The sequence below is a fragment of the Homalodisca vitripennis genome, chromosome 6 (genome assembly GCF_021130785.1).
Source record: "Homalodisca vitripennis isolate AUS2020 chromosome 6, UT_GWSS_2.1, whole genome shotgun sequence".
NCBI lineage: Eukaryota > Metazoa > Arthropoda > Insecta > Hemiptera > Cicadellidae > Homalodisca > Homalodisca vitripennis.
In genome coordinates this window covers 61,115,970-61,130,928 of record NC_060212.1, presented here as the reverse complement: position 1 = coordinate 61,130,928, position 14,959 = coordinate 61,115,970, and the positions used below count along the sequence as shown (strand labels likewise).

At 34.1% G+C, this 14,959-nt stretch overlaps 1 protein-coding gene across 1 annotated transcript; it reads left to right on the top strand.

Annotated features, from left to right (window-relative positions):
• Positions 1-13,087: 13,087 nt before the first annotated feature.
• On the top strand, positions 13,088-13,552 carry LOC124365399. The gene has a single exon (XM_046821378.1). The coding sequence runs from the start codon at positions 13,088-13,090 to the stop codon at positions 13,550-13,552; it is 465 nt and encodes a 154-aa protein (XP_046677334.1).
• The last annotated feature ends 1,407 nt before the right edge of the window (positions 13,553-14,959 follow it).

Below are 14,959 nucleotides of genomic sequence, written 5' to 3'. Positions count from 1 at the left end.
TTTTAGGTATGAGTTAGAAGTAGAGCATGTTAAAATCCTGCCTGTGACAGTAGCATTTTCTATTCTGTTATGTTTCTATTCGACCGTAGTAGTTCTGGATCGACTCTCCCCCTTATTCTGTTTCAGAATATCCTCCCACAGGCAAGTTCTCCATCAGGACCGGCAGAAAAAAGCTTAAAAAAGATTAGCCACTCTGTTTTAAAAAAGAAAGAGAGAAATTGTTCCGCCCACATTTACACCAAATAAAAAAAAAAAATTATGAAGCCAGATTTTAGTGGCGTTTAATGAACTTTTTGACAATCGTTGTTAACAATTAACAAAAAGGATTTGTTTTTATTCCTATAAAATATCTAAGGTGGTTATTGCCATAAGTAAATAGACAGGAAACGAAATATGTCTATGATCAGATAACTAAAACAACCTGATATTTAGGATCAAATAATTATCAATCAATAGACATACTTGTAAACCAACTAATACAACGGTCACTGTAAAGCTTTAAATTGTATCAGGCTTTTTCATATTCTCAATGTTACGCAACGTTCTTAATAAAATGCAATAGATTGTTATCACGATAGGTTTCTAATAATATCGAAACTTGATTATTGAATTAATGTTTTACTCATTCCTATTAAATTGAGCATATTGATTAACAAAATTATTATTCCTGATACGGGTTGAACTTCCATGTATAGATTGTTACTACAACCAAATTTCAGTTTAAAGTTTATTCTGTGGGACCCAGTCGATTCAAAACTTAAGGTGTTGGTCTCTGTTGAAGCTGTCAAGGGAGAGTGGCTCACTGTAGCTAGTCCGACCGACTCAGAGAGTTCAAATAGCTGTTAGACTAACAACTTAACTAACAATCTGTTAGTTAAGTTTCCTCCTGAACATAACATAGCTCAAGTTTCCTCCCTTTACATAGTATGTATCCATCACCCCGACTGTATTTAGAATTGACTGTTTGTCATTCTGTTCTATAACTGTCAAGTAAAGGAAACAGGATTTTTTCCGAACATTTGTCATCGTTCAGTGATACAACCAATTCAGAAAATGTACGGAAAATCCTGTTTCCTTCACAATCCTTCCATCGTCGAAAACAAACTTCAAACAAAGAACTGCCAACTAAATAATATAGCATTGTCCAAGAGGGTTAACCCCTTTCATTCCGCAGTAATAACAAAATTATCAATAAAGTATGAAGCTAAAATAATCACTGATTAAGGAATTGCATTTTAATAATTCATGGAAGATTTACAACCACTTAAATACAACACACCTGAAGTGCATCTGTTTACATTAAAGCTGCTGCTGTTATAGTTGCAAGTACTTATTTGTAATCCCACCCTTAAAAGACTCAACGATGAATAGATCCAAATTAGCGACTGAAGTCACAACAGACTGAGGACTGAAGATGTCGGAGCGTGCCGAGATAAGTCAATCGTCCTGTCACTTACCGGGTGAAATTGTACTGACAAACCATCAAGTTTATCTCAGCAGCCAATCAGAGAGCTCGTTATACCCGGGGTAGCTCAGCACAATGCCAATCTATATGGAAATCCAGCTGTTTGTCTGTCAGCACTTGTGCGTGACTTATCTCACCACTATTGTCAGAGTCTGGAGTCATAGTTGTAGGTCTAGCATTGTACACGGGTCCGCTATGAATGGGTGAGTTTGCCAGCACTGTGGACTGTAAATGTACGGTTCACTGTGAGGAGAGTAGATTAACCCCACCCAAAAAGTATAAGTAGGCTACTGGAAATTAGTTGAAAAATTTTTGTTTGGTTACACAAAGGCAGTTGCTGAAAAAGGAAATAATACAGTTTTTTATTTATAAGAAGAAGACAATTCTTTTATTTTTGAACCAGGACATATAACAGGGACACTGCCCTAGAGGAAAATCTTATCATACCCTCTATGAAGGGAATCCTTATTAAGTTCATCAAAGATTTCAAAATAATTGTCAACAAAGTTTTGTGGTATATAATTCTTGTTTTTCGGACTGTTTAGATATAGGAAGAATTGGCCGTTGAGGCATGTTCATTTCACAATTTTTCTTTCAAGCCACTAAAATGCCATATTTCAAAGTCAAGAAAGCCCACCGTTTTCGACTACCTTATGTGAAAACATTCACAGCTTGTTCATAATCAAGAACGTAGCCAGGAAAAGATTTTTTTGGGAGGGGGAGAGGTTCAGGCAACTGATATTTTCCTGTAGTGGACAGAGAGTAAGGCCCCATTTTGTTCCTCAAAAGTTCTTGACCCGTTTCTTTGTTGAGAACGGCCATGTACATTTATTAAATGTAATTAAATTACTAAATTAATTAAATAATAATAATCGTTTACTAAAAAAGTTATTGGAAAAATAAAAAAATTGGGGGGTTGGGACTTCTTAGACCCCCTCGCTGGCTACGTCCATGTCACTAATCTTGCTTTTAAAGCCGCGTTCAAGCAATATTCCCAATACCATAAATGGTTTTAATTCGTTATTAGCGCAATCTGGAGAAAAGTTATATATTAATTTTGACTTTGCTATCTGTATTACTACTAATCTACCACAGTTTAGTACCTTTCGAAAATAATAGTTTGTGGTAAAGCAGTGTTAATCGATACTTAATAACCGTTATACTCACTTTAGCTGTTCGTAAAATTAAGTTTAGATTTGTCTAAAACATGTAGAAGAAATACAGGTAGGCTTGTTTCAAGTAACGGAATAAAGTCTGAAGGCATATATTTTGTTTAGCTCAGAAAGTTATTGTGGCCTTCTCTACTGTTATTAATACTGATGGAGTTGTAATTGTCACCAACAACATATCGATCAGGAGATTAAATTGTAACTTCAGCCAGGGCCGGTAAAAAAGGGCGATTCAGATACACTTATCTTGGGGTGCTTGTGAGGGCCCTGGACCGAAATTTACAAAGGTTTTGTTCCTTGGTATGTGAAGTATTCTAAGGAAACCTATTGAGTATGTAGGAAGATAGTTTTACTTTTGAAGTAAACTGTTAATAGGGACTATATCAGAGGAAAACAAAAAACAAGGCACAATTTAAAAGTTAAATAACTATTGAAATATACATAATGAACTGTTGTGGTCAGAGATTTGTTCAAACATGTTTGGTCAATTTAAAGGTTTGCAATAAAGAGCCAAAAAAGTAATCCGGCTGTATTATATTGACCACGTTTTAGTATGTTCATAATTGGTGCTAGAATAATGTTGCATTTAAAATGTGACTTTTATACAGTGCAAACCAACCTTAAAACTATTTAACATGAGATAATAGGGATGGAGTGTACTTTTAAATAAAACTAAAATTAACCTATTCACAGAGCTTCTGATAATAGACGGAGTTCGAAAGTAAAAAAAAACGTAGCGGTGTTCCTGGTGGCGGATTGTGTTGTAAAAAATGTGCCTTTAGCCGTCGTTAAAGAGTATAAAAGGTATTACACAACGTTTCGAGGACTGGAATATATCCTCTTCGTCAGGTGGGGTAGGTATTAATAAAGGGTTCAAACATACCCAAAAGCTGCTTGGAGTTCAGTCCAGGCCTTGTCACTGCACAGGATGCTAGTCCCGAGCACCAATCACAAGAATATGGACTTTCATCATTCTTCCTTTTCTTCTTTCCCTTCCCCACCTGAAGAAAAGGATAGATTCCAAGAAAAACTGCAATTTGACTAAAGAGTCAAAAGCAGAAGCACAGTTTTTAACTTTATTTCAGCTATTACTTGAGAAGATCAGATGATAAAATAAATTTAAGTAATCTAATTCCGCAATTGTGATAGTAAACTTGAAATAGCAATTGACTTTTAATGAGGGGGCCCGGATTATAACAATGTGGAAGGGGCCGGAATATGTATGAGCGTCCGTGAGTACAGTAAATGCTTCATAATCTAGACACCAGTTGAATTGACAAATCTTAAGAACTCGTCATTGTACCCATTCTCGTTTGGAGGTTGAGATTGGATATTTGAGAGTTTCATAGGAAAATACTTTAGTTCAGTATGTTGAAACGAATAGTTTTAGCTGAAATTTCAAATGCAGTTGAATTTTCCGTCATTATTCGTTTGTTATAATTTTATTTTAAGCAACCGTAGGCTACAAATATTGGATAATAATACAATATTAGCAATACAGTGCATTCCATCACCTTTTTTTTAACTAATCTGGGAATAATGCAATAAAAAGTGCAATTTCTCTGTCAGAAATCCAATTAAAAAAAATACAAAATTAATTTGAGATTTATTTAAAGAAAATTACATACACTGAAAATTAATATATTTTGTTATCTTGCAAAGTATTAAAGTCTTATTGATCCGTATTCCGTCATGCACCGATTAAAATGCTTTTGTAATTAAATTTTATATATTTGTTTTTATTACTTAATTCAGGGGAATACTAAATCTCGAAGTTTGGAGGTTTGGTTGGGTTGGTTGGGTTTGGGTTTGGTTTGGTTTTGGTTGGGTTGGGTTGGGTTTTGGTGGGTTGGGTTGGGTTTGGGTTTGGTATGGTTTGGAATTTCCTTTCCGGCTATAATTCCATTAACATCGTATTTACAATCTTAACTTTGTAGGTGTCATAAGTTTATATAAGTTTAAGTTTAATCCAATTACAAAATAGTTTTGAGTTTTGTTACGTTTACTAATCGTAAGTTAAAAAAATTCAAGTTACTTCCTCAATACTTCCCTTATTTTACGCAACGATCTACATCTTTACAATCGTTTAACAAAGATACTTACATGGTTTCTTTAAGAATTGTGTTCTGTGTTGTGTCTTATTTGAATAAACCTTTCCTTCATTAATTAAAAGCAATTCATTGAGCAGCCTTATTGTTTTTTTTTCTTTTTTTTATTCACGCTCGTTTTTGGAAGGATATTTCTAAAATATTAGTACTTGTTCATCAAATTTAAATACATTTGATAAGAATATATTTGTTAACCAAAGAATATTTCTTTCTTTTATTTCCGAAACAAGCAATAAATTGGAATACTCGACGTGGAGCCTCTTTGTTGTCTATTCCTGTTCATAGATCTATTTTCAGTAAATCATTCACAGTCTCTGCTTGTCAACTCTGGAATAATCTCCCGGATCATATCAGAGGCATTCGTAGTCGGGAAAGTTTACGGGCGGTGGTTTATAGACAATCTGTTTCGGGCCTCTACGGGTTGACGATGCCGTGGCATAGGGTATGGGACGATGGCTTTGTATGAATGGTGATGGGTGAATGTCAGTTTATTTGATTTATTTAATGAAGTACCTTCTTTTAATTTTAATATTTTATATTTAGATTACCATTTTTTATTGTACAACGGTAATGTAGACTATACAGTGACTCTGTTTCACACTAAAAATGTCGTTTATAAATTTATGGCTAAGTATAAGAGAGGACCTAATATTCCTACCCTCGCGGATTGAATACGTTTTTCTTTGTGTTCACTAAATTCATCTTTCATTTCATTTCATTTTACCTGGTTTATATCCTAACGTTCCAAATATGTCGTTGCTGCAAACGGCCTCTGTATTGCTGACATTAGAGACATTATTTTAACTTTCGTTAACAACAAAATATACTCTACATTCGTATCAATTTCATGAGTGTATTCGTTTTTGTGCGAAGCAAATCAAACCATTTGCACACTTAATAACTCAATTAGATTCGCATTTATCATACACATCACTTAAGTGCACAAATGTTCTATTTCAGGTTGAGTACCTTCGCTATTGGTACTTATAAAAGTGTTATTTTTTAACTGCAGGGTATGGTTAGGTGTAAGAGAAGACTTTTGAGTCCAATGTGTTTTTCTTTGTGTTCAATATTTATTTTAAAAAGTTTTATTTAAAAAATTTTTGAAATGGTCCTAATTTTGGTAATCACTGTATCATCAAAGCTTATCTATGATCTCGCTCCTGCCATGGTTACAGATCGTGAAGGCACTTCCACAGATGGAAGCCAGATGGTGATGCCCGATCTTGTGCCGAGCGGTAACTTCTGATCGGTTCTCCGGAAAACTAATATCACTCTTGTAGAACAATTCGACAGCAGCGCGGCGCGGGTCCCTGTGCGCTCCCCCGCGCATTACACGAATGGCGGTATTGTTTGACAACAAAGCTCACGCGTCGCGCCTCTGCTCTATTCTAATCACCCTGTTTCACACTAATTGCTGGAGAGTGCGCTGCTTGCGTACGACTTCTTCTCAACTGCGAAATCCGACTCACTTTGATCCTAAAATGAGTTATTATGATGCTTCACTTAGTTTTGCCAAAAGTTGCTGTTAATTCTGTAATTACACGTCCAACACTGCCGTTTTGTTTCGCTCTTTGGGCTTCGCTTTGGAGGGTTTCAATAATGTTAGAGCTTTTCGAGTTAGGGGTTATTTTTTTAATATACAAAGTTTATTGAGTGGTTGTTATTTTCTACAAAAGTTAGTAAAAAAATTAACAAAAATACAAACAAAAACTGTTCACTGTTTAATTCAAAGTCATATAGTTATCTTCGGAAATAAAAAGGATTTTTTTAAATTGTTCTATTTTTATCTGTAAGAAACTAACAGAATATGTGCAAAATAAAATTATTTTAAACGCCTTTTCTTGCTTTTCTTATGGAGTTATGGAATTCAGTAATGGTTTTAAACAGTCTGTGATGTTACCTAACGTTATCTACAGCAAATTTATGATTTATAAATTCTTCAAACACGTTAAACAACCTTTATACTAAAATTGTCAAATATTAAAAATGTGTTATTAATTTAAATACTAAGCAGATATTTTATTTAATGACAGTATAATCAACACCATTATGTTTAAATTAAAAAATTTGAGATTTTAGTGAAGCCAAAATTTTTATTTCTCCGTCATTCTATTTAGTTTCATTAAATACATGACGCTGATTAAATAGTATCCAATGAAAAAAAACACCATAATAGATAGGAAAGTTTCTAAAAGGCCTTAATTTTAGTAACTTATAAATGAAATATACAAAACAAAAGCGATGAAACATCACGTTGTACAAGAGCATATAAGTTGTCCCAGGGTATAAGTGTAGTATAACAAGTATGTAAAGGAGAAAGAGGCACGTGTCCTGAAGGAGCTGACAGAAGATAACTTCCAGCACTGTTCCCAACAATGGTAACTTGGAACATGGAGCGTTGTAGGGATAGAGAAGGGCGTATATTTAAAGGTGACAATAAGTAATTATGTATAAAATAAAAATAAAATATTGTAAACCGTCAGTCTTGTTCTTTAATAGCCACACCGTATACTAACCGAAGAGAGCTATATACTCGTAACTCTCCTACACTCATTTTGAACGGTCATCCTCTTTCATACAGTGACAAGGTCAAAAATCTTGAACTGGCTATTACAAAAAATCTTAGTTGGGCCGTTAACGTTGCTGAAACTTGTAGCAGGTTGTTCATAGTATCAAGCAATTTTCTATTTATATACCCTGGAATTTGAAATTAATGCTAGTGAGCGTAGTTATAAATGACATGACGGTTGAGCTTTCGGACAGATTACAACGTGCTCAAAGTTATTGTGTTCACTTTTCATCAACCTTAGACGATATACACCCTTCAGTTACTCTGCTAAAATTTAATCTACTACATCAGTTCCACATTCTTAGCAAGCTACACTCCATTTTTATAACGATTATTCCCCTTCTTATTTGTCTGCACGGTTTTATTTTATTAATGAAACAAATGGAATACTCGACGTATAGCCTCTTTGCTGTCAATTCATTTTCATAGATCTTCTGTTTACAGTAAATCATTTTCAGTCTCTGCTTGTCGAACTCATTGTCACCTTTGTATATAACTAGCAGTTACCCGCGGCTTCGCTGCAATAGCGTAAGTTTTGCACCTGTTTAAGCACTTCTTCTTTGAGTGAATCATATTTCCGACGCCAATGTTGTGAGTTTGCCTTGTTGTCACGATCAAGAAAATACGTCAAAACGTTTATATTTATGCCATTTAAATTTACACTGTTTTTAGAATGATTTGTTCCGTACTTGATTTTGCCTTCTTTCCAGATCAATGAAATATTATATCACAGATCAGAGAAGCCTACTTCTGTCAAAAGTGAATTAGATGGGTTTTCATATCAGTCTTTAAATTTATAGTCAAAATTAGGTAGTAACATTGTCTTTAAGACATAGTATTTATTATTTGCTAAAAATGTAAAGTACATTGATAATGACAATAGCCTACGCGTTATTTCTTTATAAACTGAAAAATGTTGTTAATATTTTAGAGCATTTAGAGCTGGAATTGGTAGACTAGTTCAAAAGCACACCCCTGCGAACTTTCATCTAGCATAATTTTTGCTTACTGCATCAAAGGGAGTCCTCCGAGTCTAATTCTTACCATCTTATGTTTCAGGAAATTCTCTAAGGTAAATGAATACTTACCTACCGCTGAAATCTAAAACGGCGAGAATAACAATTATTATTTTTTATAGAATGTGCTATAATGTAAACAAATTAAAAGTAACAAACAATTTTTACACAGAACAAACGTGCTTTTTTTAATTAGTACTTCACAACATTAGAGATCAAGGTGGGATTTTTGGCTACTTTAAATACCAGTGGGGCGTAGCCTGGAGGGATCTTCGAAATTATAATAGGCCTATATTCATCCCTGGGACCCTAGAATGTCCATATAAAATTTCAGTACAATCGGTTGAGAACTTTACGCGTGAAAGGAAAACAAACAAACATAACATAATATTAATTCCATTCATAATATTATAGGATTAGAATATTCTGATTAAAACTTCATAAAAAATTTCGAAGTCTATGGATAGGTCGGTTTTATATGGTGATATCGTGTGAATAGAACGTACAGAAATGACTTGTTCAACCCTTTCTCTAACGCTTAGGCTATTTATTGCATTTTTATCAAAGTTTAGCATTTTTATCGCAATTAATTGTCAAATTATTTTGAAATAAAAGGCAACCCATCAAATCTACACATCCCCACTCAAATGTTTCTTAGTAATCTACAGTCTCAGTATTATATCCAGCATGTTCCAATACAATCCAGCAACTCATCATATTACTTTATAACGAAGACGAGTTTGTTCACTAAATTTATTCGCATAAAACTGATGTCATACACTAAAAGAATTTTATACCATCAGTAAAGGTAAAGGTCTTATTTTAGGGCTAAGAAACTCTCTAAAACTTAACCTATAGGCCAACGTCTTAAAGGTAACTTCCAAACGGCCATCAATGGTCAGACAGGTGGACTGCTTGCAAGAACAGGACAGAATCGCTCAGCGGTTACCCATCTAAGAGCAGGCACAGTTGGTTTTGATTGATTCGGTTATCTTGAGATAACCGCCCTACTCAGCCACTAACTCCACCATGTTTGTGTAAAGGTTTCTTCTTTATTGAAAGTTATTCAGGTGGATTGGTAGTTAATAAAAAAAACTAGTGTCTCACATAGAGGTATGTCCGACTCCAGAATATAATGAGCTAAAACACCATTAATATCTTGACATGAAGTCTGGGTTGTCTTCGATTGTAAAAATCAACCCTATATGGGGGGATGGGGAAGAGTACTCGGCAAAATTGGGCAGTTTGGCTGACAAACCTTGTACAATACAATGAGTTATCCATCGATCGCGGAGTGACAGACAGGGACTGTGCCTGACGAGGAGGGTCGTGACAATGGTCGGCTCACATTAACCCTGCAGGGGTGTCCGCGCCCGCGAGGGTAAACATTCCGGGCACCCCGCGGTCCCGATTATCTCACTCTATCGATAGAGCAAATCTTGCTTTCCTTAAACAAGCTCAAAGAAAACTTTGTTACCATTCTAGGAGAAATCGCATCATTAAAAGTTTTAATATAAAATGAATAAATTATTTTATTTCCAATCAATATAAAAACAATTGTAAACATTCTCATATTTGGAAATTGACTGCCCACTTTTACTACAAGTAGTTTGGCCAGTTAGAAAATTTAAAAAACAATAAATACACATTTATGTCTAACATCTTAAATTACTTTGAGCCGCCATTTTGGTATCTACTAAAAATATTTATGCAATAATACAATCCAGAAAATAAATTATATACAATAAAGAAATACACAAAACAAATAAATTATACACCACAAATATAATTAACAATAAATACTAATAAATATCAATAAAAACAAACAATGAACAATGATAAGAAGAAATATATAATATACACAAAGACCACGAGACTATCAAAGTACCTTACACCTTATGACATCACAGTTCTTAAATAGCCAATATCTTGCTGCAAAGTAAGCCAAATAATTACTTGTTGACAAAACTTTTCAAAATTTGGAATATTTGTAATGTGTAATGGAATGTGATTAAAAAACTTTGTTCCCAAATACTAAGAAGAATGGCGAAAAATGGATTTATTTACTTTCGGTGGTCTAAAGTTATTTCTATATAAGCTGGGTGATCTTAACCCAATATAGTTTGTTGCGTCCAAAATCTGCTTGTCGGCCTGAGATCATTACTATTGTCACATGACTGTCTTTAAAACTTCAGCCTTTTACATATATGTAAACAAATGTTTCAGCCAAAATTTGATGTACTAATTGTTTAGTGTGTAGAAATTTGTGTATTAATATCTGTCTGCCTGCAGGATATCTCAAGCATGAAACGTGCTGTAAACTCTACATTTCAGATGTAGTCTCAGAAAAACATATTACGTAATCTGTGCGTACTCGTACCTTGCTTTACATGATATAACTATAATGATTTATCATGTTTTGAATGGAAAAAATACCCGGATTACAAAAAGAATTAGCAAGCTTAATGGGTAAGGTGGATCTGTTAATAAATTTCTCATTTACAGTGTACATTGAATTATTTTTTATCATGTACACGAACTTCTACATTCAAATTTGAAATTTCCATCATAACATTCATACTTTTATTAAGATTTTTATTTCACCATATTTACTTTTGAAATTGCTGGGCTGTTTTTCATTCATTCTTTGGTATCATACTCAACTATCCTTTGCATTTGGAAGAGTTAGTTTTTATTACATTATATTTGGAAGAACGTTCTTAAAAACAAGAAAATTCTGTATAAGGTCCAAGAAAGACGAAGGAAACCGTAAGGTAGTAAGAAAACATTCGGTTGTCGTGTCCTAATTTCTTATTGTCATACTTTTGATACTTTCTAAGGTTTCAATGGTAAATAAAATAAAACGGATTGAGATAAATTATAGCATAATTAGTGGCATAGCATTGTTATTCTGGATACAATAGTATTCATATACAACTGCGAATAAATTAAGACAGTTTATATTAACAATTTCATCCAAAATTATCCCTTACGGCATAAATGTTTTTGTTGTGAAAATAGTTGATAAAGTGTTTTACATTACTCTTCTATATTCCGTAGATAATAGTACATTTATCAATATTATATCAATGCACGAGGAGTAGGCTATAGAGAGTGAGAAACGAATAACAACTTGCAATTGTTTCATGAAAAAGAGTTAACATTTCTCTTTACGTTACAAGAGGGGTAAGATTACTACTCCTTAGGAAAGCGCTACTACCGATAGACTTACATTTTGCATATATGCGGTAGAAAAAGTGCAGGTGATAAACAACTTTCAGATCCTGAAAACGTTATAAGTATTACAACTAAACTAACAACGTTGCAAACTCCGCAACATATACTCCAAAAGCTCTTGCTCTGTGCATTGACGGATGGTTCACCAAATAATCCTACACTTAAGTGCAAATTAACACTAAAAGACATAATGCGGTCATAATCTTTACTATAAAGTATTTTCTGTACTTTTCATGGGCGGATCTCATTTTAATTTACTCCGGTGTTGGTATTTTTTATTCCAAAGCTGGTTTTTGTCTCTCTACCGATCAAGAAAAAATAATATATATGTACATAGAAAGCTCTGAGAAGCCTACTTTTGTCGAAAGACAACATAGATTTCACAACAGTCCTTAAATGTATAGTAAAAGTTGGACTAAATTGTATGTTATACCTGTATTGCTAACAACTAGTTACCCGCTCCTTTACACGCAATTTAGTACGCATTGACGTTTATGACCACTGCTGGTTCAAGTGAATTATATTTCTGACGCCAATGTTGAATTAAACTTGTTGCTACTTCAAGAAAATACGCCAACGATTTTATAGTTGTGGCCATTCTAATTTACTTCGTTCTTAGTATATTTTGTTCTATACTTGGTTTTGTTTTTTTCTCCATCAAGAACATTATATAACACAGACCAGAGAATTATAGTTCTATCAAAAGAGAACTAAGAAATGTTTTATGTAAGTCTTTAAATATATACTAAAAGTTTTTAAATATTTTAGAACATTTAGTGCTGGAATTGGTAGATTAGTCCAAAAGAAAATTCTAGCGAAATTTTAACTACCATAGTTCTTGTCGACTGCTTCAAATGGAGTCTTTACAGTCAAATTCTGACCTTTTGATTTAGGGAATTTTCTAAGGTAGAGTAGTACTTACCTAATCGTTGAATGGCGTTTAAGATTATAGTTACTTATTCAAAAATTTACTCAGTATGAACAGATTACATTTGACAGGCTCATACAATGAATATAACACAACTTCAGAGACCAAGATGGGTTTTCACTGCTTTAAAGATCAGTGGGGCGTAGCCCGGAGCAATTTTCGAAATAAAAATAGGCTTACAGTCATTCCAGGAACCGTAGAGTTTCAGTACAATCGGTTCAGTAGTTTACGCGTGAAAACAAAACAAACAAACATAGGTACTTTCACATTTATAGTGTTATTAGGATTACGTCTTCTAACCCAAATTTGATTTCAATTGTAGAAACGCTTAGTTCCGGCAATTTACAGCCCAAGGGGCCTCTTTTGGAGCATATTTTTCAGGAGTTTGTGACGTTGTTAGTTTTGTTTTCTGTTTTGTGAGTATCTGATAATTTAGTTTTACCAGCTGCACCTTTTCATTCGCACATATATAAATACCCAGAACTAATATTATTTATTAGTATCTTTATAAATCATACGACATCTCCCCACACAAACAATCTCTTGACATTTTCCCCAGTGCGTTAGTGAGTAGCTTTGAAATCCCAACAGCATGTTCGCTGGAGACGTGTACGAGATACGAGGTACAAGGTACGAGATACGAGACAAGGTACGAGGTACGAGACACAAGGTACGAGATACGAGATGCGAGACACGAGACACGAGGTACGAGGTACGAGACACGAGGTACGAGATACGAGACACAAGGTACGAGATACGAGGTGCGAGACACGAGACACGAGGTACGAGACACGAGGTACGAGATACGAGACACAAGGTACGAGATACGAGATACGATATACGGGATACGAGGTACGAGACACAAGGTACGAGGTACGATATACGAGATACGAGACACGAGACACGAGGTACGAGATATGAGGTACGAGATACGAGACACGAGGTACGATGTACGGGGTACGAGATACGAGAAACGTGGTATGAGGTTACGAGGTACGAGGTACAAGGCACGAGGACAAGATATTGCGTGGTTGAGGAGAAATATGAACACAGATAGCCTTTATTGAGGTCCGTTGGTTTGTTTTAAAAAGAAATTTCTCCAAATTTAAATTTTAACTTATACAACAAATTAATTTTTCTTCAAGAGCTTAAGAATTCTTTTTAAAGTACTTAAAGTACACGTAACTTTGTGCACGTTTATAATCCAGAGAAAACACGTGCCTTATCAACTATAATATCGCGTTCCACTTGTTTTCAAACACTGATATCCCATAGGCCGATTCAACTTCTATGTCTATATTTTCATAAATCTATTTTGTTATCTTTCACTCGATCGTAAACAAGTTCTATTGCCTTGTTTAAAATAATCAACTCTCAAATATTGTGAGATGTGTTATACGTTGACTTGTATACGAACTACTAACACTGATTTTATTTAATTTGATTAGTGATTGTCTACACCACCACTGTATTCTACTTACTAAGCCTATTGAAATTGAATATCATCCATCTTACAGACGTGTCCCCTAGGGTTCAATGTTAGGTCTAAATTATATTCATCGTTTATATTAATGTTCTTATTCTAGTATTGATAAGGGCATGATGTTATGTTTGTATTTTTATAACCCACTCTATTCCATTGCCTTATCTAAAAATGGACAAAAAACTAAACGATTAAAGGTTAAAAGGTAATCTATGACAGTTGTTGCATTCAATCAAGTTATTGAGTTTGCACACAATCGAAAAGTGTTATAACTTTTATTATTACTTGTACTTTATTATTCTAAAGTAAAATCTATTTCTTGTTACGGCATTACGGTCTGTGAATTATCGAGTAACCCAACTTTTACGAGTGATTAATTACAAATATTTCACGGAGTGATAATGCAAATTAAAGTGAATAATCTTGCAAACCAATATTTACAAAAGTAAGTATAATGATGCTTTCCAGTTCCTTCGGTTACGAGATACGGATAATCATCCCCGGCTGAAAAAAAACTACGATTAACACTCGTGCCAACAACAGGGAGAGGTTATCTTGCTGTAGGTAATCACAAATCATCAAAATTTGAAAAGAGTCCCTACAGCTCGTGTTTCATGTTTTATAACGGTCTGCCTACTAACATCCAGAAGATCCACAGGAATTTCTTATAAGACACGCCAATATTTTGTTTCTTATCTTTTTTATTATTAGAGTATATTTAATTATGTAGTTTGAAAATAACACTGAAGATTTCAATCGCATAACACCATGATAATTTATCCCTGACTAAATCATATACAATGACGTATGCTGTAAGATGACTTATAGAAGTTATATAAGACTTATTCGTTCATATTGATGAACGAATAAAACTGTTTTGATTGAATTTCACTGGTGATCCCATAGTCCACGCTATTCTTTTTACAAAAGGTTCACAATTAATGTCAGAGTACTCTATAAGACCTGTATTTATGTTTCTCA